Source organism: Miscanthus floridulus, chromosome 8, assembly GCF_019320115.1.
Source record: "Miscanthus floridulus cultivar M001 chromosome 8, ASM1932011v1, whole genome shotgun sequence".
NCBI classification, from domain to species: domain Eukaryota; kingdom Viridiplantae; phylum Streptophyta; class Magnoliopsida; order Poales; family Poaceae; genus Miscanthus; species Miscanthus floridulus.
The window spans coordinates 176,586,570-176,611,268 of NC_089587.1; the positions used below are offsets into that span (position 1 = coordinate 176,586,570).

General features: G+C 54.8%; 1 protein-coding gene across 1 annotated transcript; it reads left to right on the forward strand.

Moving 5' to 3' along the window:
• Nucleotides 1–550: 550 nt before the first annotated feature.
• Nucleotides 551–21,801, forward strand: LOC136477588 (ubiquitin carboxyl-terminal hydrolase 3-like). Its single transcript, XM_066475794.1, has 6 exons — nt 551–1,093; nt 8,019–8,135; nt 8,774–8,872; nt 9,283–9,459; nt 20,097–20,278; nt 21,037–21,801. The coding sequence occupies exons 1-6, from the start codon at nt 845–847 to the stop codon at nt 21,470–21,472; spliced, it is 1,260 nt and encodes a 419-aa protein (XP_066331891.1). The 5' UTR covers nt 551–844; the 3' UTR covers nt 21,473–21,801.
• The last annotated feature ends 2,898 nt before the right edge of the window (nt 21,802–24,699 follow it).

A 24,699-nucleotide genomic window follows, 5' to 3' on the forward strand; every position in this document is an offset into this window, starting at 1 on the left:
CCCCGGTATTAGGTCCCCAACAACCTATTTCTAAACTTGGCCAATGGTGTCATTTCGGACTCTAAACTTGGTTTTGAATCTCATCTAGGTCCAAACAAGGCCTAATCCACCCTATATACTGACGTGGCACGTTGACTGTGCGTTAGACGTGGACCCTACATATAGGGTCCACCTCTCCTCTCTGATATCTATTCATCGACACTGTCGGCAAAGCTTAGGGACCGAATTTAACTCCTCCAAAAAAAATTAAAATATAGATATATGTCCACATGTGGAGCCCACATCTAACTCACAGTCAGCATGCCATGTCTACTTATAGAGTGGGTTAGGCTCGGTTTAGATCCAGATGTGACTCAAAACTAAGTTTATGGTCCAAAAATGACACAACTAGCCAAGTTTAAAAATCGACAGTGATTACCTTGGAATTTATGGACCGGAATGATATCGTTAGCCAAGTTTAAAAACTCATATATATCACTTTGAAAATTCAAAGACCAAGATGACACTGCCGCTTAAGTCTATAAGTCGAGCTGAATTCTACTCTTTGAGATAAGATACAGAGAGGAGGTACCACGATCTGCAAGTCAAACAAGCCTGAAATGAGCCACGCTAGAGATACACACGCACACGCAGAAGCAAGCAACCCTCTCATCCGGGGGAAAAAAAAAACATCGCGAGTTCGCGACACGGCAGTGACATCCCCAAGCAGTCAAGCTCCCTCCTTCGGTCCTTCCCACCCTCCATCTCGATCTCTTCGACCCGTCGGGCTTTCGCCTAGTCAGCCTCCCGCGCTACTCCTCCACCGCCATCTCCACGCCCGTGGCCAAGCCAGCGGAACCCTAGCATGGCGAAGCTGGCGCGATCGCCAACGGCCTCCCCGCCGGCGGCGGCCGCGGAGAGGCACCGCTCCGCGGCCGGGTCGGGGCTCCGGTCCCTCGCCAGCGCCGCCTCCGGGTGGTGGGACCGGTGGGCGGTCATGGATTCCGGCCTCTCCAAGCTCGAGAGGGCCTTCGGCGACCAGTTCCCCGAGGGCGAGCGCTACTTCGGGCTCGAGAACTTCGGCAACACCTGCTACTGCAACAGCGTCCTCCAGGTGATGTGGCTACTGACCCCCCACATAGGAGGGGAGGGGAGGCGCTAGTCGGCGTGTTGACTCGTTCACTGCGTGCTCCGTCGCAATCCGTTTAGTTTTCGTTATTGTTATGGTTGGAATTTTGGTGAAACTTTGGTTAGGTAGTTGTTTTAGGAACCGTTTGGGTGCTGGCCTCTTTTTAGCTTTTGATGAGGTAGGTGTACCATTCTGTTTGTCCAAAGTTTGGTGCAGTGTGGCATGTAGGGGACCAGTAAGTGGAATTGAATTCGTTTAGGTGCATGCGGGCAGACCAGCACGGGCGACGCCAATCAATATTTTTGTGTTTATTATCCGATAATAGGATTGCAGATAACAGGATTATGGCGTGATTGACATGTGTTGTCGTATTCAGCATTCTGTGCTTAATCTGGTTGGTGGTTTCTTATATGATGCTCATGAATATGTGTACAGGGGCGTTTCACAACAGCAATATTTTTGGCGTTACATTTGGTCATTGTCATCCTCATCAGTTTCATGGCCTTTACCTCAATAGACAACAGTTTAGATCCTCATTCATTCACGAATGCATCGTTTCTTTCACAACGTTGCTCTCATCCCATGGTATCATGGAACCATGGAATTTGGAACTGATGAGGTGTGAAGACGGGAGGACAAACTAAAATGTTATAGAAGTTTGGGATGCTTCATTTAGGAAACTAGTAATGTTGATGCTTACTATTGACTAATGTAAATGCTGCAACTAGGCCCTGCTTAGTTACTTTATGGATGAACCATGGGTAGGCCGTATGCATTAAGAGCTACTGCAATTTGATGCAAATATACAGCAAATCCAGTGCATTTTGGTATCATAGGTGCCAAACTTGGTTATGCTTCTGAAGTTTTAGATGTGACTAATAGGTATTCCTTTAAATTTGCAAGTTATTGTTGTTTTTGACCTACCTTCCAAAAAAATCAAAGTCGAAGAATGCTGCAATTCATTTTTGTGGTCCTCCACATTATCATACATATTGCTGACATACTCCCTCTGTCCTTGAATATCTGTCGTTTTTGCTTTCCGAGAAACAACTTTGACTGAATATATATTAAAAAATATTAATATTTATGGACATAATAAGTATTATTGGAAAGATCTTTGAATCTAGTTTTTTAATAAATTTATTTCAAGATACAAATGTTGCACGCATTTTCTACAAATCGAGTCAAACTTGTGGCATGCACACCAATGACGACAGTTATTTAGGGACGGTGAGAGTATTGATCAATGAATTAACACCTCAAGTCTTCTTCCTCATGTTTTGAAATGGCACAGGCAACTTTTTATTTATCAGATCGCATGCCTGTTAGATGTTACTTTTTGTGGATTAGTGTTATTCCCAAATATAGTGGAAATTAAGCATATTCAGGAATACAATTGGTGCTGTCTGATGTTTTAACCGAGGGAAAAATGGCATCATCTGAATACAGTTTGTGTCAAGGGCGTCAAACCCTAAGATAGCACGACCTCGGCTACGTAGTTCGTAGCCGCGATCCGTCTTCTCCGGCGAGGTTTGCCCCTCCGCCGCAGGCTTAAGAACAAAAGAGAGAGATAGAGTTTGGGGTAATACTTTCTTGATTATTTCAATGTTCCCACGTACAAGATATATAGCCCGTGGTTCAACTAACTTTGGCAAATAAAAAGAGGAAACAAACTCCCTAGACTCAAGGTAACAGCCAAGGAAACAAATCGCTAAATTTTCTCCTAGCCACGCTTGGTGGCCTGGGCGTCAGCCGCGCTGGACGCTCGCTCTGCGGCTCGGCGGATGTCACGGGCACGACGACGCCGGGTATACGTGCGCCCCCACATGACATCTCTCCCCCCCTCGAGGTTCAGCTCGTCCTCGAGCTGAAAGGATGGAAATTTGGAGAGGAATGGCTCAACATCTTCCCATGTAGCTGAAGACGCGGACTGGCCCTTCCACTGGACAAGGACCTGATGAACTCCCCGAGCCAGGCGTGTGCGGATGGCGCGCTCAGGTTCCGGGGCCACAGCACCGTAGTGAATCGGAGGCAGCGGTGGCGTAGCAGTAGGTGGTGGGCCGACGAACTTCTTTAGAACGCCCACATGAAACACGTCATGGAGACGAGCCTGGGGAGGAAGGGCGAGGCGGACGGCCACCTGGTTAATGACTTCGGTGACGAGGTAGGGCCCGTAGAATCGCGGCTTCAGCTTGCTGGTCACGGGCTGCTGCAGCGAGGCAGGAGCGCGGTGGCGCAGGCGCAACAGAGCCCAATCGCCCACCTTGTACACGACCTCACGGTGATTGGCGTCATAGTGTCGCTTCTGCGTCTTCTGTGCCTGCTCAAGACGGTAACGGACGCCATCAAGGAACGCATCCCGTTCCTCCATGGTCTTGGCGACAGCCGGGACACGGGTCTCCCCCGGCTCGTACGAACGGACGGACGGCGGTTCCCGACCGTAAACCACCCGAAACGGAGTGTCCCGGAGCGAGCTTTGGTATGCGGTGTTGAAGACGAACTCCGCCCACGGCAGCCACCGTAGCCACTGCTTAGGCCGATCCCCGGTGAGGCAGCGCAGGTACATAATGATCACCCTGTTGGCCGCCTCGGACTGTCCGTCAGACTGCGGGTGGAACGCGGTCGACATGTGCAGCTTGGAACCCACCAAACGCCACAGCTCCTGCCAGAAGGTGGATGTGAACACCGGGTCGCGGTCCGACACTATGGACTGCGGTACGCCGTGAAGGCGGACGATGTCGGTGAAGAACGCCTGGGCGACGGACTCCGCCGAGTAGGGGTGCGCCAAGGGGATGAAGTGGCAGTACTTGCTGAAACGATCAACCACCGTGAGGATGACTGATTTCCCCTTGACACGCGGTAGAGCCTCCACGAAGTCGAGTGCGATGTCCGTCCATATGCCTTGAGGAACTGGAAGTGGCATGAGCAGTCCAGCGGGGTGGAGGTGCTCGGACTTGTACCTCTGGCATGTGGCGCAAGCGCGAACAAAATCCTGCACAACTTGTTTCATGTTAGGGAAGTGAAAGTCGCGGCGAAGTCGATGCAGCGTGCGTTGGACGCCCTCGTGTCCCTCCGCATGTATCGCGGTCATGATCTCTTGAAGAAGGGGAGACGCCGGTGGTATGTATAAGCGGCCCCCAAACTGCAGCATGCCGTCAACCACGCTCCATGGCGCCACGCGGGTGCCCGCGCGAACATCATCGTGTAGCGCGACGAGGACTGGATCGTTCTGCTGGGCCTGCTTGAGGCGAGCGACGAAATCAAAGCGGGGCGCCGAGAGGGCCAGCACCGCGCCGGTCTCCGCCGTGTCACGACGCGAGAGAGCGTCTGCCACCGTATTTGACGCTCCGGCTTTGTACTCCACCGAGAAGTCGAACCCCAGCAACTTGCCCACCCACTGGTGTTGGGGGATGGTAGCGAGCCGTTGATCGAGCAAGTATTTGAGGCTGTAGTGGTCGGTCTTGACGACGAACCGACGGCCCCACAAGTACGGCCTCCAATGCCGAACCGCCTGGACGAGGCCTATGAGCTCACGCTCATATGCAGCAAGGGCACGGTGGCGGGGCGCAACCGGCCGACTGTAGAATGCGAGCGGGTGGCCGACTTGAATCAACACGGCGCCGAAGCCGTGGGTCGATGCGTCACACTCCACGATGAACGGCTTGGTGAAGTCCGGCATGGCGAGCACGGGCGCCGAAGTGACCGCGGACTTGAGGGCGTCGAAAGCCGCGGCCGCCTCCGGTGTCCATGAGAACCCGTCCTTCTTCAAGAGCGCCGTCAGAGGAGCCGCGACCATGCCGTAGCCGTGTACGAACTTGCGGTAGTAGCCCGCTAATCCGAGGAAGCCGCGAACCGCGCGCGCCGACCGCGGCACCGGCCAGTCGTGGATGGCCTGCACCTTGGCCGGGTCCATGGCGACGCCCGCCTCCGAGATCACGTGGCCGAGGTAGGAGACGGACAGCACCCCGAACGCACACTTTGAGCGCTTGACGAAGAGTCGGTGGCGACGGAGCTCGGTGAGGGCGGCCCGGAGGTGGCGAAGGTGATCCGCCCACGTCTTGCTGTATATCAAAATATCGTCAAAGAACACGAGTACAAAGCGACGAAGAAACGGCCGAAGTACATCATTCATCAGAGCTTGAAAAGTTGCCGGCGCGTTGCAGAGGCCGAATGGCATCACCAAAAACTCGTATAGGCCGTCGTGGGTGCGGAAGGCCGTCTTGTGGATGTCCTCACGGCGCATCCGCACCTGGTGGTACCCGGAGCGCAGGTCCAGCTTGGAGAAGAACCGTGCGCCATGGAGTTCGTCGAGGAGCTCGTCGACGACCGGGATCGGAAACGCATCCTTGATCGTGAGCGCGTTCAGCGCCCTGTAGTCGACGCAGAAACGCCACGTCCCGTCCGGCTTTTTGACGAGGAGGACCGGGGACGAGAACGCGGAGTCGCTGCGCCGAACAATGCCCTGGGCGATCATGGTGGCACACTGTCGCTCGAGCTCGTCCTTGTGGGCCGCCGGATACCGGTATGGGCGGACAGCCACTGGTGAAGCGTTCGGATTGAGGACGATGGCGTGATCCCGAGCACGCGGTGGTGGAAGGCCTGTAGGTTCGGCGAAGACGTCGTGGAAGGAACCCAACAGGCCCTCCAGGAGGTTGTCGTCGACGGAGACCGCGTGGGCGCCCGGGCCATGCTGGGGGGTGATGCCCTGCCAAGAAACGCGCTGGCCCTGATGTTGGAACGCCATGCTGCGGCCAGGAACGTCCCACTCGATGCACCCCAGCCGCGCCAGCCACTGCATGCCGAGCACCATATCATAACCGGCGAGCGGCATGACGAAGAGGTCGACGTTGAACGTGATGCCTTCGATGCAGATGGGCGCGCGCCGGAACACGCCTGGGCAGGCGATTTTGTCGCCGTTGGCCACCGTGGCCGTCAGTCGGGGGCGCGGCTGGGGCTGAAGTCCCGTGCGCTCGGCCACGGCTTCCCCAATGAAGTTGTGGGTCGACCCGGTGTCCACCAATGCGACGAGGGAGGTGGTACCCAGGGACACACGCAGGAGCAGGGAGTTGTTGGTGTAGATCCCGGCCACAGCGTGCAGGGAGAAGACGGCCGAGTCCTTGGCGTCCTTGGTGTCTGGCTGCTCCTCGACCGCGTCATCCTCGTCCTCGTCTTCGACACTGTCCAGCAGGAACAAGCGTTTGCATACCTTGTTGTGCCCCCTGCTGTACCGCTCGTCGCAGTTGAAGCAAAGGCCGAGGCGACGGCGCTCCTCCTGCTCGGCTTGGGTGAGCCGGCGCACTGGCCGCCCCTCCACCGACGTAGTTGCTGGTGCCGCCTTGATCGCTGGGACTGGATGCTGGGCCGGCCGCGGTGCTGGAGTGGACAGAACGCCCTTGCCGCTCGTCTTGGACGGAAAGAGGTACGGCTCCATGAGCTCAAACTGACGAGCGAGACTCATGGCCTCGGCGAGGGTCGGCGGGTGTTGCTGTTGCACTTGGAGGCTGAGCGGCGGTAGGAGGCCACCCGTGAACAATTCCACGCGCTGCGCTTCATCAAGTTTACCAGCGCGGGGCAGTAGGGCTTGGAACCGGTCACAGTAGTCCTCGACCGACCCGGTGCGGCGGCACGACGAGAGTTCGAAGAGGGGGACCGACCGGAGGGGAGGCCCATAGCGCAGATTGAGGAGCTCCTTGAAACGCTCCCACGTTGGCGTCCCCTCGGTCTCCTGGAGGTGCATGAACCAAAGCTGCGCGCCCTCTTGCAGATTGTACGAAGCCATCCACGTTCGCTCCGCGGGTATGACGTGCTGCTGGATGAAGAAAGACTCGCATCTGTTAATGAAGATGAGCGGGTCTGTCTTGCCGTCGTAGCGAGGAAACTCCGGGCGCCAGTGCTTCGGTGGCCTGTCGTGGTGGTGTTCCCCGGTCGGTGCCTTGGAGCCCGAGGACGAAGACGAACGCTCCGAGGCGAGGGCCTGCAGGGCGGCGGTGGTGGCCTCGGACGACGTTTGCAGGGCGGCCAGGGCCGCGGCGATGGCCTCCAGGGTTGGCTTCAAGTCACCGTTGTCACCCATGATGGCGACGCGGGACGCGGCGGGATCGGGTGATGATGGCGCGGTGGTGGTCTGTGGGCTAGGGTGTATGGTGGAGGGTGACGGCGCTGCGCTAGTGGTGGGAGTAGAGGATCGTTTGGTCTGTGATACCAGGTTGTCAAGGGCGTCAAACCCTAAGATAGCACGACCTCGGCTACGTAGTTCGTAGCCACGATCCGTCTTCTCCGGCGAGGTTTGCCCCTCCGCCGCAGGCTTAAGAACAAAAGAGAGAGATAGAGTTTGGGGTAATTCTTTCTTGATTATTTCAATGTTCCCACGTACAAGATATATAGCCCGTGGTTCAACTAACTTTGGCAAATAAAAAGAGGAAACAAACTCCCTAGACTCAAGGTAACAGCCAAGGAAACAAATCGCTAAATTTTCTCCTAGCCACGCTTGGTGGCCTGGGCGTCAGCCGCGCTGGACGCTCGCTCTGCGGCTCGGCGGATGTCACGGGCACGACGACGCCGGGTATACGTGCGCCCCCACATGACAGTTTGAAGAAGCAAATTATTATGATGCAACAAAGCGATGGTTGACTGTTCATGTATTGGCTATTTGGCAGCATGCAGGCCTTCTCTTGTTAACTTTGTGCAGACCGTGATATCGCCTTCAGTATTTTCTGAGCAGGATTAGCTCATGAAACTAAGAAAGTTGTACCGAAAGAAAATTTATCTAATTTTTTTCCCAAAGCATTAGTATTCATACAATTGTTTCGCCATTTTGTTTTAATTTCTAGGTACTACACATTCATTCTGACTTTGTGCTACATTTTCGGGTGCATAACTGATGGGGATTAAAAAGTTATACCTTTTTCAGGCACTGTATTATTGTGCTCCATTCCGGGAGCAGTTGCTGGAATACTATAGCAAAAACAGAAATCTCGAAGATGCTGAAGAAAATTTGTTGACCTGCCTAGCAGATCTTTTTTCACAGGTGAAGAAATATAATCTGCCATTTAATTGATATACTACTTTGTTGTACTGTTGCAGCGTTGCTTTATGAAATGAATTTCTATAAAGAATGGTTCTGGATAAGTGGATAATCTTCTTTCTTCTTTGGACCTAGAAAATGTTCTTTGCAGTACATTGCTGTTATTCATGCATTGTGGTGTAATATTTTGCAAGCCATAAGTGATAAACCATTTGTGATTTCTTGCTATTTCCAAGAAATGATTGATACTACTTGCATACAGTTTAGAGTGTACAAATTGGTTAGTATACACTAGTTGTTTGCATGATCTTGACTTTGTGCATTGCTTGTTGGCAATTCTGTATTGCTTCACTCAACTTATTTAATAGCTCACTTGAAGCTGCATTTGTATATTAGTTATAAGTGATTAGTTTAGAGCACCTGAATATTTTGCAACCAAATGACATGTAGCTCTCGTGTGCGTTCTTTGAAGAAAGAAAGAACACCTGGACCTTTGTACATTGTAATGTTGCGAATAAAACTAAAGCAAGAGCGCATCCATGAGCTGATTGTACAGATCGGTACTGCATAATTTTGCCTATGTAACATGAAAAGTTTCTGCAATTTTTTTTTCTAGTAATAATGGTTGATATTTTTTTCAGATAAGTGCATCAAAGAAAAAGACTGGTGTTATCGCTCCAAAACGTTTTATTCAAATGGTTAGGAAACTAAATGAATATTTTCGTGGCTACATGCATCAGGTAACTTCCAGATGTTTAACAGTGGCCCACGTCAGGTCAATCACATTAGCACATCATAAGCTCAAGCTGATTTGCTTATTCCTGCCTTAAGGTTTTATTTAGTACTTACTCGGTCCCAAATTATAGGTTGCTCCTAGATATATACATATTAAAAAATTATGTATCTAGAAAAGCCAAAACGACCTATAATTGGTAATAGAGGGAGTATGATTCAGTAATGCAAGCTCAGGCCCTAGCTATTATTGTGACCTGCTTTACTTTTGTTGCATGGTACATGGTTCTTTACAGAAAATTCTCGCCTTTGATCCAATTCACTGTAGGGCTAAACATTCTCTTCTCTTCATATCTTTTGATGAGATAAAAGAGTAAACCTTCCAAAAGTAACGCAGCTTTTCTGTTCTATTCTGTAGGATGCCCATGAGTTTTTGAATTTCTTACTGAATGAAATTGTTGATATTCTGGAAAAAGAGTCTAGTTCTGCAAAGGATTCTCCTGGGACTACATCTCCTGAAATGGTCTCAAATGGGGCAGCTGTTGATGGAGTTAGAAAAGAACCACTGGTTACATGGGTACATAAGAATTTTCAGGTAACTCTTACAAGGATTGGAACCTAACTGTCATGTGGGGCCTGACATACTCTAGGCGCCGGCGTGCCAGGGACGTGCGACGAGCAGCCGAACGCGCAGAACGCGCGCGCACGCCAGACGCCCAGGCCGGACCAGCTATCAGTGGCTGAGAGGAAGCAGAGGATTAGTTGCTATTTCTATTCATTAGTTACTATTTTTATTCCTAAATTGTAGGAGCGCATGGCGCTGGTTGGTTTGGGCCTCAGGTGTCAAGGGCAGTGAGCCCAAGGGAAGGGGGACCTCGGCTACGTAGATCGTAGCCGCTGTCCGTGGTGGCCGGCCGGGTTATACCCCCTTGCCGCCGTTCCTCGTCGGTGGGTTATGCCCCCAGCCGCCGGCTTAGATAGAAGAGAGGGAGAGAGATTAGATGGTAATTCTTTCTTAATTGCCAAGTGTCTGGTTACAAGATATGTATAGCCTCCGGCTCAACCAAAAGGAGTAACAAAGTCCACTAATTAAGGACTAACCAAAATAGCTAATAGATTTCCTACTTTCCCTCCTAGCCACTGCTGGAGGACACCCCCTGGGTGCTGGCCGCGCGCACAGCAGCGCGTTCCTGGGCCCTGCGCACATCTCGGGCCCTATGGCGCCTAGTGTAGACTTGTTTGAACATGACATCTCCCTCCCCGTCGAGAGCCAGCTCGTCCTCGAGCTGGAATTGGGGAAACTTGGAGCGGAGTGTGGCGACGTCTTCCCAGGTGGCCGACGCGGCTGAAGCTCCCTTCCACTGAACCAATGCTTGATGCACACCCCGGGCCAGCCTGTACCGCACCGCGCGCTCCGGCTCAGGATCAATGGCACCATGGTGAAGTAGCGGCAGCTGTGGAGGCTCGGTCGGCGGTGTCCCTTGGTACTTCTTGAGCAGCCCCACATGGAACACGTTGTGGATGCGGGCGCGAGGGGGTAGTTCCAGCCGGACAGCAACCTCGTTGATGAGTTCGACGACGCAGTATGGGCCGAAGAAGCGCGGCTTCAGCTTGCCGCCCACAGCTTGAGGTAGAGACGACGCCGTGCGCTGACGGAGTCGAAGCAGCGCCCAGTCACCCACCTGATAGGTGACCTCTCGGTGTGCGCGGTCGTAGAAGCGCTTCTGGTATGCCTGTGCCTGCTCCAGGCGATAGCGGATGTCCACTAGGAACGTCGCACGCTCCTCCATTGTCTTGGCGACGGCCGGCACCCTGGTGTCCCCAGGTTCATAGGAGCGGATGGAGGGAGGATCACGCCCGTAGACAATGCGGAAGGGAGTGTCCCGCAAAGACGTCTGGTATGCCGTGTTGAAGAGGTACTCTGCCCATGGCAGCCACCGAAGCCATTCGCGCGGCCTGTCCCCCACTAAGCACCGGAGGTACATGATGATGACGCGGTTGGCCGACTCGGACTGCCCGTCGGACTGGGGGTGAAACGCCAAGGTCATCTGTAGCTTGGTGCCCATCAACCGCATCAGCTCCTGCCAGAACGACGACGTGAACACCGTGTCCCGGTCGGAGACCATGGACTGAGGGACACCATGGAGCCTGACGATGTCGTTGAAGAAGGCCTGGGCGACGGATTCAGCAGAGTACGGGTGTGCCAATGGGATGAAATGGCAGTACTTGCTGAACCTATCCACCACGGTGAGGATTACCGACTTGCCGCGGACTCGTGGCAGCGCCTCCACAAAGTCGAGCGCGACATCAGTCCACACACCCTGGGGAACCGGCAGAGGAAGGAGGAGGCCCGCAGGGTGCTGGTGCTCAGACTTGTAGCGTTGACAGACTTCACATGTACGCACCCGGTCCTGCACAACTTGCTTCATGTTAGGAAAATGGAAATCGCGGCGCAGCCTGTGGAGTGTCCGCTGTACGCCTTCATGGCCGTCCTCATGTATGGCCCCCACGATCTCCTGGAGCAGCGGGGAGTCAGCCGGGATGTACAGCCGCCCCGCAAACTGCACCATGCCGTCCACCAGCGCCCAGGGGGCTGGTCTGGTGCCTGCTGCTAGCTCATCCTGGAGAGCAACAAGTGCCGGGTGTTCCAGCTGAGCTTGCCGGAGCTTGGCGATGAAATCGAAGCGCGGAGAGGAGAGGGCCAGCAGCTCGCCCTCCACTGTGTCGCGCCTGGACAGCGCGTCGGCGACCGCGTTCGTTGCACCCGGCTTGTATTCGACGGAGAAGTCGAATCCCAGCAGCTTGCCAACCCAATGGTGTTGCGGAATGGTGGCCAAGCGCTGGTCCAGGAGGTATTTCAAGCTGTAGTGATCTGTCCGAACGGTGAAGCGGCGCCCCCAGAGGTATGGACGCCAGTGACGCACCGCCTAGACTAAGCCAATGAGCTCACGCTCATATGCTGCCAGGGCGTGATGTCGAGGTGCGACCTGTCGGCTGAAGAAGGCGATGGGGTGTCCCTCCTGGATGAGGACAGCACCAAACCCGTGGGACGATGCGTCGCACTCGACGACGAATGTCTTGGTGAAGTCCGGCATAGCGAGCACCGGTGCCGAGGTGACTGCCTCCTTCAGGGTGAGGAAAGCCGAAGTAGCCTTAGGACCCCAGGTGAAGCCCTCCTTCTTGAGGAGCGCGGTGAGCGGCGCGGCGATGGAGCCGTAGTTGTGGATGAACTTGCGGTAGTAGCCCGCAAGCCCAAGGAAGCCGCGCACCGCCCGTGCGGAGCGAGGTACCGGCCAATCGTGAATGGCCTGTACCTTGGAGGAGTCCATGGCCACCCCTGCCGCCGAGATCGTGTGGCCGAGGTAGGCGACAGAGGCGACCCCGAAAGCACACTTGGAGCGTTTGACGAAGAGGGTGTGCTGACGAAGCTCGCTGAGGACGGCGCGGAGGTGTCATAGGTGGTCGGCCCAGGACTTGCTGTAGATCAAAATGTCATCAAAGAAAACAAGGACAAACCGGCGGAGGAACGGCCTCAAGACGTCGTTCATGAGGGCCTGAAATGTTGCCGGGGCATTGCAGAGGCCGAACGGCATCACCAGGAACTCATATAGGCCGTCGTGTGTGCGGAACGCCGTCTTGTGTACGTCCTCCGGCCTCATGCGCACTTGGTGGTACCCCGAGCGCAAGTCGAGCTTGGTGAAGTACTTGGCGCCATGGAGCTCATCCAAGAGCTCGTCGACGACGGGGATAGGGAACGCGTCCTTCACCGTGACCGCGTTGAGTGCGCGGTAGTCGACGCAGAATCGCCAGGACTTGTCCGGCTTCTTGACGAGGAGGACCGGCGAGGAGAAAGCGGAGTCGCTGCGCCGGACGATGCCGTTCGCGATCATGGCCGCGCACTGCTGCTCCAGCTCCGTCTTGTGGGCGGCCGGATACCTGTAGGGCCGCACTGCCACCGGCTCGGTGCCGGGCTTGAGGAGGATGCGGTGTGCGCGGCCACGCACTGGAGGGAGGCCCCGTGGCTCCGCGAACACGTCGGCGAACGCGGCGAGCAGCTCCTCCAGGAGGGGCTCGGCCACCGAAGTAGAGTGGAGGCGCGGTGGTGTTGGCGGAGCGACGCTGCGCCAGCAGACCTGCTGGTCTGCCATCTTGAACGCCATGGTCCCTGCAGCCATATTCCAGACAATATCGCCCAAAGTCGCCAGCCACTGGGTGCCCAGCACTAAGTCATATCCGGCCAGGGGCATGATGTACAAGTCGACCGCGAACGGCCGGTTGTCGATGACAATGGGCGCGTGGCGCAGAACGCCCGGACAGGAGATGCGTTCGCCATTGGCCACGGTCGCCGTGAGCCGAGGCCGAGGCTCGACGGGCAGGCCAGCCCGCTGCGCGGCTGCTTCGCCGATGAAGCAGTGGGTGGAGCCTGTGTCGATAAGGGCGAGCAGCGTGGCCGCGCCCACCTGCACCTCAAGCTGGAGGGTGCCGCACACAGGGATGCCGGCGACGGCGTGTAGAGAGTAGACCGGCGCCTCCTCCTCGGGTACCTCCTCATCTAGCACGACCCCGTCGATGTAGAAGATGCGGCGGCATACTCTGTTGTGGCCGCGGGAGTAGGGCTCATTGCAGTTGTAGCAGAGCCCGAGTTTACGCCGTTCTGCCTGCTCCTCCATGGAGAGGCGCTTGCCCCCAGCCCTTGGTGGTGGCGCCGGTAGGGCCAGGGGTTGCGCCTGGGAAGCTGGCAGCGTCTGGAGCGCCGGGGTCGGGGTGACGGGCGCTGGCAGGGCCGCCAGGACGCCTGGGCGCGGTGCAGGCGGTGGACCAGGCGCGCGCGGCACAGTCTTGACGTGGGTGGAGTTGAGGCGGTCCAGTTCGACGAGTTCCAGGGCCCGCGCCAAACTCATGGCCGCCGCCAGTGTTTCGGGCGCGTGGATGCGCACTTGGTGGCTGAGCGGTGGCAGCAACCCGCCGGTGTAGAGCTGCACCCGCTGGCCCTCCTCGAGGCGGCCCGCGCGAGGGAGGAGCGCCTGGAAGCGGTTGGAGTACTCCTCGACTGACCCCGTGCGGCGGCACTCGGAGAGCTCGAACAGCGGGGCGGACCGCAGCACCGGGCCAAAGCGAAGGTTCAGGAGCTCCTTGAAGCGCCCCCATGGCGGTGTGCCCTCATCCTCCTGGAGTTGGATGAACCACAGTTGGGCCACGTCCTCCAGATTGTACGACGCCATCCACACCTTCTCCTCCGGCATGGTGCGTTGCTGGCGAAAATACGACTCACACCGATTAATAAAAATCAGTGGGTCGGATTTACCGTCGAAGCGCGGGAAATCCATCTTCTGGAACCGCGGGGGGCGATCCGTGTGATGCTGGCCGTCGTGGTGGGTGCTGGACTCGGACGTCGAGCTGAGCTTCTCCTGCATGCCCGCCATGTCGGATTGCATCTGGGACATGTTGGTGGTCAGGGTCTGGAGCATCTTCATCATGTCAGCCATGGTGGGCGGATCGGCGTCACCCATGTTTGGCGGCGCTGACGTGGCTGTGGACGGAGATGAAGGGGATGGTGGTGGTGGCTGGAAGGGTGGTGAGGCGGCTGTGGAGGACTGGGAGTGGTGGGAAGAAGAGGATCGTCGGCTCTGGGATACCAGGTTGTCAAGGGCAGTGAGCCCAAGGGAAGGGGGACCTCGGCTACGTAGATCGTAGCCGCTGTCCGTGGTGGCCGGCCGGGTTATACCCCCTTGCCGCCGTTCCTCGTCGGTGGGTTATGCCCCCAGCCGCCGGCTTAGATAGAAGAGAGGGAGAGAGATTAGATGGTAATTCTTTCTTAATTGCCAAGTGTCTGGTTACAAGATATGTATAGCCTCCGGCTCAACCAAAAGGAGTAACAAAGTCCACTAATTAAGGACTAACCAAAATAGCTAATAGATTTCCTACTTTCCCTCCTAGCCACTGCTGGAGGACGCCCCCTGGGTGCTGGCCGCGCGCACAGCAGCGCGTTCCTGGGCCCTGCGCACATCTCGGGCCCTATGGCGCCTAGTGTAGACTTGTTTGAACATGACATCAGGCCATTTAGATTGTACTCGTGGACAGCTGAGAGGAAGGAAGAAAAGTATTATCCCTAATCTCTTTCTCTCAACCAAACCAAGCCTGCGGCGGAGGGGGAAACCTCGCCGGAGAAGACGGATCGCGGCTACGAACTACGTAGCCGAGGCCCAGCTACCCAGGGACCCGAGGTCCTTGACAACCTGGTATCACGATCCCGGCGATCCTCGTCATCCCGTCCCACCTCCCCATCAGCCGCCACCAGCCCACCACCAGTTCCAGCCGCCGCCGTATCACCCTCATCCGCGTCCGCGTCGCCTTCTTCGGCCGCCGCCATGGGTGATGCCGATCAGATCAAAGCCCTCACCGACGCCATGAAGGCGCTGCAGGCCACTGTGGAGGCCAACGCCAAGGCCATCGCTTCCCTCACGGCCGAGCGTACGTCGTCGTCGGGCTCCAAGGCGCTGACCGGCGAGCATCATAATGACCGGCCGCCGAAATTCCAGAAAATGGATTTTCCGAAGTATGATGGTACGAAGGACCCCCTCATATTCATCAATCGGTGTGAATCGTATTTTCATCAACAGAGAATCATGGAGGAAGAGAAAACTTGGATGGCTTCCTACAACCTCGACGACGAGGCGCAGCTCTGGTATATGCAGGTGCAGACGGACGAGGGAACGCCGTCGTGGCGCCGTTTCACCGAACTGCTCAATCTTCGGTTCGGTCCACCTCTCCGCTCTGCCCCGCTCTTCGAGCTCGCGGATTGCCGGCGCACGGGCACCATTGCGGAGTACCAGGCGCGCTTTCAGGCGCTCCTTCCCCGGGCCGGCCATCTGGAGGAGGCACAGCGGGTCCAATTGTTCACGGGGGGACTTCTTCCTCCGCTCAGCCTGGATGTGCAGGTTCACAACCCTCAGTCCCTCGCGGCGGCCATGAGCCTCGCTCGTCAGCTGGAGCTGAGGGAGCAGTACACGCTGACGACCGCATCGGCGGCGACTGCGCCCAAGGGAGCGGGTCGCGGCCTCCTGCCCGCACTCCCGCAACGTCTGGCGCTGCCCGCGCCACCAGGACACGGCACCAAGCCAGCCGCGCCCACCGCTACTGTCAAGGGCCGGCCCGTCAAGCGCCTCACCCAGGCCGAGCAGGAGGAGCGCCGCCGCCTCGGCTTGTGCTTCAACTGTGACGAAAAGTACAGCCGCGGCCACAACAAGTTCTGCAAACGCCTGTTCTTGCTGGACAGCATCATGGACGACGACGACGAGGCCGCCGCCGCCGCCGAGCCGGACCAGGAGGCGCCCGTGTTCTCCCTTCACGCGGTGGCCGGCGTTCCCAGTGGCAACACGCTGCTGCTCCGCGTCACTCTGGGTGCCGCCTCCCTCATCGCGCTCGTCGACACCGGGTCCAGCCACAACTTCATTGGGGAGGCCGCGGCGTCGCGCACGGGTCTCCCCGTCCAGCCGCGCCCTCGCCTCACCGCCACGGTGGCCAACGGCGAGAAAGTCCCTTGCCCCGGCGTCCTCCGTCGCGCGGCAATCTACATCGACGGCTTGGCGTTCCACGTCGACTTGTATGTGATGCCCCTGGCGGGGTATGATATGGTCCTGGGCACCCAGTGGATGGCCACCTTGGGTCGCATTGCCTGGGACTTTTCGGTAGGGACCATGGCATTCCAGCGGCTGGGCCGCACCGTCTGCTGGCGCGGGCTCGAGCAGATGGCCGACCAGGGCGTGCCTGGCCCCATGGCGGCGGGCCTGGACATGCGTCCGGCACCGGCTGCGGAGACCACGGCGCGCACGCCGCCCTCCAGTGCACCGGTCGAGGCGCGACCGCTGCTCGACGCCGTCCTGTCCTCTTTCGGCGACGTCTTTGAGGAGCCTCGCGGGCTGCCACCACAGCGTGGCCGCGACCACGCCATTCACTTCCTGCCGGGCAACGCACCAGTGGCCGTCCGCCCGTACCGCTACCCGGTCGCCCACAAGGATGAATTGGAGCGGCAGTGCGCCGCTATGATGGAGCAAGGACTCATCCGCCGCAGCACGTCGGCGTTCTCCTCCCCAGTCCTCCTCGTTAAGAAAGCTGACGGGTCCTGGCGGTTCTGCGTCGACTACAGAGCCCTCAACGCCATCACCGTCAAGGACGCGTACCCGATCCCGGTGGTCGACGAACTATTGGACGAACTGCACGGCGCCCGATTCTTCACCAAGCTGGACCTGCGCTCAGGCTACCACCAGGTCCGCATGCACCCTGACGACATCGCCAAGACGGCGTTCCGCACACATGACGGCCTCTACGAGTTCCTTGTGATGCCGTTCGGGTTGTGCAATGCCCCAGCGACGTTCCAGGCGCTCATGAACGACATTCTGCGCGTCTTCCTCCGCCGGTTCGTCCTTGTGTTTTTCGATGACATCCTCATTTACAGCTCCACATGGGCGGACCACTTGCGCCATCTGCGAGCCGTCCTCCTCGTCCTGCGACAGCACCGACTTTTCGTCAAGCGCTCTAAGTGCGCTTTCGGCGTCGACTCCATCTGCTACTTGGGGCACATCATCAGCGCGGCCGGCGTCGCCATGGATCCCGCCAAGGTGCAGGCGGTCTTGGACTGGCCGCAGCCGCGTTCAGCACGTGCAGTCCGCGGCTTCCTCGGTCTCGCGGGCTACTACCGTAAATTCGTCCACGACTACGGCCTCATCGCCGCGCCCCTCACGGTGCTCACCAAGAAAGACGGGTTCAGCTGGTCTGAGGAGGTCGCCGCTGCGTTCCAAGCTCTCAAGCAGGCCGTCACCTCCGCCCCTGTACTCGCCCTCCCGGACTTCGACAAGCCGTTCATCGTCGAGTGCGACGCATCCACGTACGGGTTCGGCGCCGTGCTCCTGCAGGACAAGCACCCGCTGGCTTTCTTCAGCCGGCCTGTGGCGCCTCGCCATCGCGCCCTCGCCGCCTACGAGCGGGAGTTGATCGGCCTCGTCCTCGCCATTCGCCACTGGAGGCCGTACCTTTGGGGGCGCCGCTTTGTGGTGCGCACCGACCACTTCAGCCTCAAGTACCTGCTCGACCAACGCCTGGCGACCATTCCGCAACACCACTGGGTGGGCAAGCTCCTCGGTTTCGACTTCGCCGTCGAGTACAAGCCGGGCGTCTCCAACACGGTGGCCGACGCTCTATCCCGCCGCGACACCGAGGACAGTGCGGTGTTGGCTGTCTCCGCTCCCCGCTTCGACTACATCAGCCGCCTGCGTCAAGCCCAGTTCACGGACCCCGCGCTCATGGCCATCCGCGATGTGATCCTGGCGGGCTCACGGGGAGCGCCGTGGGGACTGTGTGACGGCTTGGTCACGTTCGGCTCCAGGCTCTACATCCCGCCGTCCTCCCTGCTCCTACAGGAGGTGCTCGCTGCCGTACACGAGGACGGCCATGAGGGTGTGCAGCGCACGCTGCATCGGCTTCGTCGCGACTTTCACTTTCCCAACATGCGTCGCCTGGTGCAGGACTTCATCAGTGCCTGTGACACGTGCCAGCGGTACAAGTCCGAGCACCTCCACCCTGCCGGACTCCTCTTGCCACTGCCGGTGCCCACGGCAATCTGGAGCGACCTCGGCTTGGACTTCGTGGAAGCCCTGCCCCGTGTGGGAGGGAAGTCGGTGATCCTGACGGTGGTGGACCGCTTCAGCAAATATTGCCATTTCATCCCGTTAGCTCACCCCTACACTGCAGAATCCGTCGCGCAGGCGTTCTTCAAGGAGATTGTGCGTCTCCATGGTGTTCCCCAGTCCTTGGTCTCCGACCGGGATGTCGTCTTCACCTCAACATTCTGGAGGGAACTAATGAGGCTCCTGGGCACCAAGTTGCACATGACGACTGCCTTCCACCCGCAGTCTGATGGCCAAACCGAGGCGGCTAATCGTGTCATCGTCATGTACCTTCGTTGCTTCACCGGCGATCGTCCCCGCCAATGGATCCGCTGGCTCCCGTGGGCGGAGTACGTCTACAACACCGCCTATCAGACGTCGTTGCGGGACACGCCCTTCAGGGTGGTCTACGGCCGCGACCCTCCTACTATCCGGTCTTATGAACCGGGTGAGACCCGTGTGGCGGCCGTCGCACGGAACATGGCGGACAGGGACGAGTTCTTGGCCGATGTTCGCTACCGCCTGGAGCAAGCGCAGTCCGTCCACAAGAAGTACTACGACAAGCGGCACCGTCCAGTCGCTTATGCAGTCGGCGACCTTGTGCTTCTTCGACTCCGTCATCGCGCACCAGCCTCCCTGCCACAGGTCAGCAAGGGCAAACTGAAGCCCCGCTTCTATGGGCCGTACCGCGTCGCCGAGATCATCAACCCCGTCGCGGTCCGTCTCGAGCTGCCTCCGCGGGCCAAGCTGCATGATGTGTTCCATGTGGGCCTCCTCAAGAAATTCGTCGGGCCGGTGCCGGCTGCTCCACCTGCCTTGCCTGACATCCACCATGGCGCCGTGCAACCTGAACCAGAGCTCGTCGTGCGCTCACGCCTCGCCCGCGGCGCTCACCAAGTGCTCGTCCAGTGGAAAGGAGAACCAGCGGCTTCAGCAACGTGGGAGGACATCGGCTCCTTTCGCGGGCGGTACCCGGCGTTCCAGCTCGAGGACGATCTGGCTCTCGAGGGGCGGAGAGATGTCATGTGGGGCCTGACATACTCTAGGCGCCGGCGTGCCAGGGACGTGCGGCGAGCAGCCGAACGCGCAGAACGCGCGCGCACGCCAGACGCCCAGGCCGGACCAGCTATCAGTGGCTGAGAGGAAGCAGAGGATTAGTTGCTATTTCTATTCATTAGTTACTATTTTTATTCCTAAATTGTAGGAGCGCATGGCGTTGGTTGGTTTGGGCCTCAGGCCATTTAGATTGTACTCGTGGACAGCTGAGAGGAAGGAAGAAAAGTATTATCCCTAATCTCTTTCTCTCAACCAAACCAAGCCTGCGGCGGAGGGGGAAACCTCGCCGGAGAAGACGGATCGCGGCTACGAACTACGTAGCCGAGGCCCAGCTACCCAGGGACCCGAGGTCCTTGACACTAACTCAATTAGAAAAAGGTGGCTTTAAACTGACTAGCCAGGTTTGAGTTGAATCCGGTGCCATTCTTCTTTACTGTAAAAGATGCCAAGTTTCACACATACACTCACTTTTTGTTACAAGGATTTCATGCACAGTTACCCTTTACCTTTGCAGGGTACTTTGACCAATGAAACCAGATGCCTAATGTGTGAGACAATCACCGCAAAGGATGAGACATTTTTTGACTTGAGCGTTGACATTGAACAGAATAGTTCACTCACAAGCTGCCTCAAGAATTTCTTTTCTACCGAGACTTTAAATGCGGATGACAAGTTCTTCTGTGACAAGTGCTGCAGGTAACAAAGCTAGATGCCATTTTGGTCTCCTAATGGTTTTGTCTCTTTGTTGTGAACTTGTGATAATATGTAATCCCTGGTTCATTGGCATGTCAATATTTTCAATCCTTGTTCTGTTCATTAATAGGTTGTTTCGTTTGAGGAATGGGTTAGTCCATCATCTTCTCACTCCCTTTTTTGTTTTGGTTTGTGGAATGAAATGGGTTGATGCATCATCACCTCATTCCTCACAAGTTAATAATTAGTACTAGTGTGAGGAATGAAGTCATTCCACCAAATTTGAGGAATGGACTCATGACGCACCACCTCGTCTAGAATGGTTTGATTCCTCAAACCAAACACACCCTAAGTTCATCAAGTACTTAAATCCAGATAATTATAAAGCAAATCTAACATCCAAGCAACTACTCCCTTCCTTGGAAGGGAAGCATTACAGGCCAATCCCTTGTAATCTGGCAATTTCTGCTATTCTACATATTTTCCTGCACTTTTTATACAATATTGAGAAATTTGTCCTGTCGAGATCACAACAGAATATATGTAATGGTCGCATTGATATACAAGTGATTCTAAGTTTGTGCATCCATCGTTCATTAGGAAATCTGAATATCTGATTGTCCAGTTTCAACTGGGATGCTAACCTTGCACTTATAAGTGAGGTGGAAATATGCATTCAGAATCACCATGGGTAGGAACTACTTAGCTTGATTTCCCTGTGCCATGTACTGAACTCGAAATTTTGGTTTCTCATCATGCAGCTTGCAAGAAGCAGAGAAGAGAATGAAGATAAAAAAGGTGCCACAAACATTGGTGATCCACCTAAAGCGCTTCAAGTTCATTGAGCAGCTTAACCGGAACAAGAAGCTGTCGTACCGAGTGGTGTACCCCTTGGAGCTTAAGCTCAGCAGCAGCTCCAGTGATGCCGTTGCTGACTGTGAGTACTCCCTCTTTGCCGTGGTGGTCCACCTGGGTAGCGGCCCCAACCAGGGGCACTACGTAGCCAAGATCAAGAGCCATGACCATTGGCTGTCCTTCGATGATGACAACGTCGAGATGATCCCGGAGTCCGCCCTACAGACGTTCTATGGCTCTTCTCGTGAATATTCGGGCAACACGGATCATGGCTACATCTTGTTCTACGAGCGCATTGGTGGGAACGGAGATGAGAAGACCGACTCTTCCGATGGAGTGTGACCGTGGACATGATATTCTGGGTGGTTTGATGTACATGCGATTTGCTTTCCGTATACTCGGGTCGGATAGGGTAGATTTACATTTTCAACAAGAAAGTTTTTTTAAATGCGGAAGAACGTGGGAGAAAACATAAAAGTTTAGTTTGTTCTTAGGTGCAGTTCTTGTAAAGGATTAGTCGGCAGGTCAGTATACCATTTTTTTCCATGATTCTAACTTGACAATAGGACCGCATTTCCTCACATTGTGCCTTAGTTTTATGTGAAAAAGTTAGTCTGCTAATTGTCTATAGAGGGACCCAATAACTTCTACTTCCATTCCAAACTCTAAGGCTCTGTTGGGTGCAAAGTATTTTTAAAGTATTAGAGAAATACTATAGTTTTACAAAATACTTTGGTTATTAAAAGCCACTGGATGTTTGGATGTAACAAATTTTGTAGTCTCTAAAACCATAGTTTTGTTAGAACTGTAGTCTTTTAGGAGTTTTAAAAACTCTACTCATAAACCATTTTTTCTAAACCACGGTTTTACGTCTCTTTTGCTTATAAAACCACAATTTTGTGATACTATAATTTTTAAAAACCGCATCATCCAAACATGTCCTAAGTTGTTTTGACTTCTTTAAATACATAGTTTTTAGTACTATATATCTAGACCTAGTATTCATTCCCTCCGTTCTCGATCGACACGGTGTGCTTGCCGGAGACAAGAGAGAGGGGTCCCACCTTTCCTAGCTGTAGATTCAGTGTTGTTAGGTAGTTTAGTGCCTCTTATTATGGCTGTAGCACGTCAACACGTTGTCGCAGTTTCTATTCCATCTTGCAATGTTGTCTTCATTGTCGTTGTATCGCAGTTTTCTATTCCATCTTGCAATGATGTCTTCATCATCGTTGTAGCTCTTTCTGTCCTTTGCTACGTTCCTATTCCATCTTGCAATGTTGATTTCATGGTTGTTGCAACTTTTTTTTTGTTCTTTACTCCCATATTTGTGGAGTTCGCCCAACACCATCGTCATCCACTTGATCTGCTCGTCTCTCCATTCAGACATTTAGTCGTCTTCACTGTCAATGGTCCAATGGTCTTTGGGGTGGTAGATCCAGTCGCCTGTGTGGCGAATCTTTGGGTGCGCACCATGGTTTTGGCTAGCTTTGGATCGATTTCAATTGTCTTCATCATCTCCACCACGATCCATCCCCGAGCGGTTGGTGCATCTCTACATACTTTGCTGACTTGCGTGTCCTAGAACTCAATTGCATCAACGTCCTTCATGCTCGACGCCGGCCACCACGGTGCTCCATCGAGCCTATCCATTATCCTCTATTTTTGCTAGAGATATCTCCTACGCTTGTGCGCCCGCCTGCACATGACATAGAGTTCGCCTCAAAGGCTGCCTGTTCACCCGCCCACCTTGCGCTAGGCGTCACCACCACAATCAAGTCCCAACACCGTACATCGGTTTGTCTCCTTGACATGCGCTTTTATGCCAAACCATGACCCTACGCTTCTATAAAGCTTCCCACTGCCTAATGTTGTTCATCGCCATCAAACCTCCATTCACCGTCCAAGCTTTAATGCCAAATTCGGCGTGATGAGTGAGGCAACACAGAGGACATAGTAGGATCAGTGGAGGACCCAAGACCGTCCAACCTGTAACGAAAATGGACCCTAGACCTATTTACTTTGGATTTTGGTGTTTGATGACCAATACAACCAAATTGGACTAATGAATTTGCAAGTAATTGTTTTGTAGTTCAATAGGGTGCAAGACGTGACTTGGACGAAGGCGACATGACGATCCCACGATCAACACCATAAGCAAGACCCTAGAAGCACAAGAGAATACCCAAGATATCAAGCAAAGTCGAAGCACGAAGATGGAAACCAAGCCGGACGCAAGATCGCGAAGAAATGAGCTCGACAGAGGTGACCGGACGCGGCCCTATGAGGACCGGACGCGTCCGATCAGTTGCTCGGCAACAACATGCGTCAGCAGCAGCGACCGGACGCTGAGCGAGGCAGTGACCGGACGCACGGACTTCACTGTTCGGCATCATGGTCCTTACAAGTGGTATCAGAGCCGGTTGGCTCAATTTGGACCTTTGTCTTCACCGCCATTGAGCCGACGCTATTTAGAGTGGTTGGGATGGATACCTCTAGGCCTCCACACTTTGTTGGCACTAACTTTCCCTACTATAAAACTAGAATGGCTTGTCACCTTGAGGCGGTAGATTTGGATATTTGGAGAGTCACTCGTGACGGGATGAAACCCATTAAGAATCCCGATAAACCCACAAAGAGTGAAGAAAAAAAAATTATTTTCAATGTTAGAGCTAAAAATTGCATGTTTGAATCTTTTAGCATGGATGTGTTTAACAAATTGTTAACTTTAAATACGACACATGAAATTTGGTTAAAACTCCAAAAGCTCCATGACGGCACAACTAATATCCGTGAGCAAAACATTGTCTAGCTAAAACAAAATTATGACTCCTTTAAAATGAATGATGATGGGCTTGTTCATGATATGTATTCTTGTTTGAATCTAATTATCAATGAGCTCCATTCAATAGGATTAACGAAGCTAGATGATGCGGACATCGTGAGGAAGATCATCTCCGTGCTACCACAAAAGAAATATGCAAGCATCATCATCATCCTTCACAACATGGAGGACTTGAGCACCATGACCCCGGCCATAGTCATTGACAAGATAGTGGCATTTGAAATGTCATGAAAGATGGGTAAAGAAGAAGCCTCGTCATCAAGCAAAGGCAAAGCTCTCGCATGTAGTGGGAAAAAGAAGATGAAGGACAAGCAAGTTGAGACAAAGCTCAAGCTTAAGCTCCTCAAGTGACGATGAAGCAGATGATGATGATGATGAAGACGAGGATGACGATGATGATCAATCTTCCTCCTCCACCTCCGACCTTGATGAAGAATCAATCAAACTTATCAACAAGGTGGAGAAGAAGATCCAAAGGCTCAATGTCAAGGGTGTGCCCATCCAAATCCAAGATTTCATCTTCACCAATTAAAGAAATGCGCAAAGAAAGAAATGATGCTATGGATGCAGCGAGTTAGGGCACTTTGTGGAAGTTTGTCCAAATAAGCCCACACCCAAGACAAAGAAGAAGGCATTCAAGGACAAAGCCCTTGAAAGGATCAAGATGCCCAAGAGGGGGAGGGTGAATTGAGCTAATTCTAAAATTCTTTGCAATAATTAAACCCTA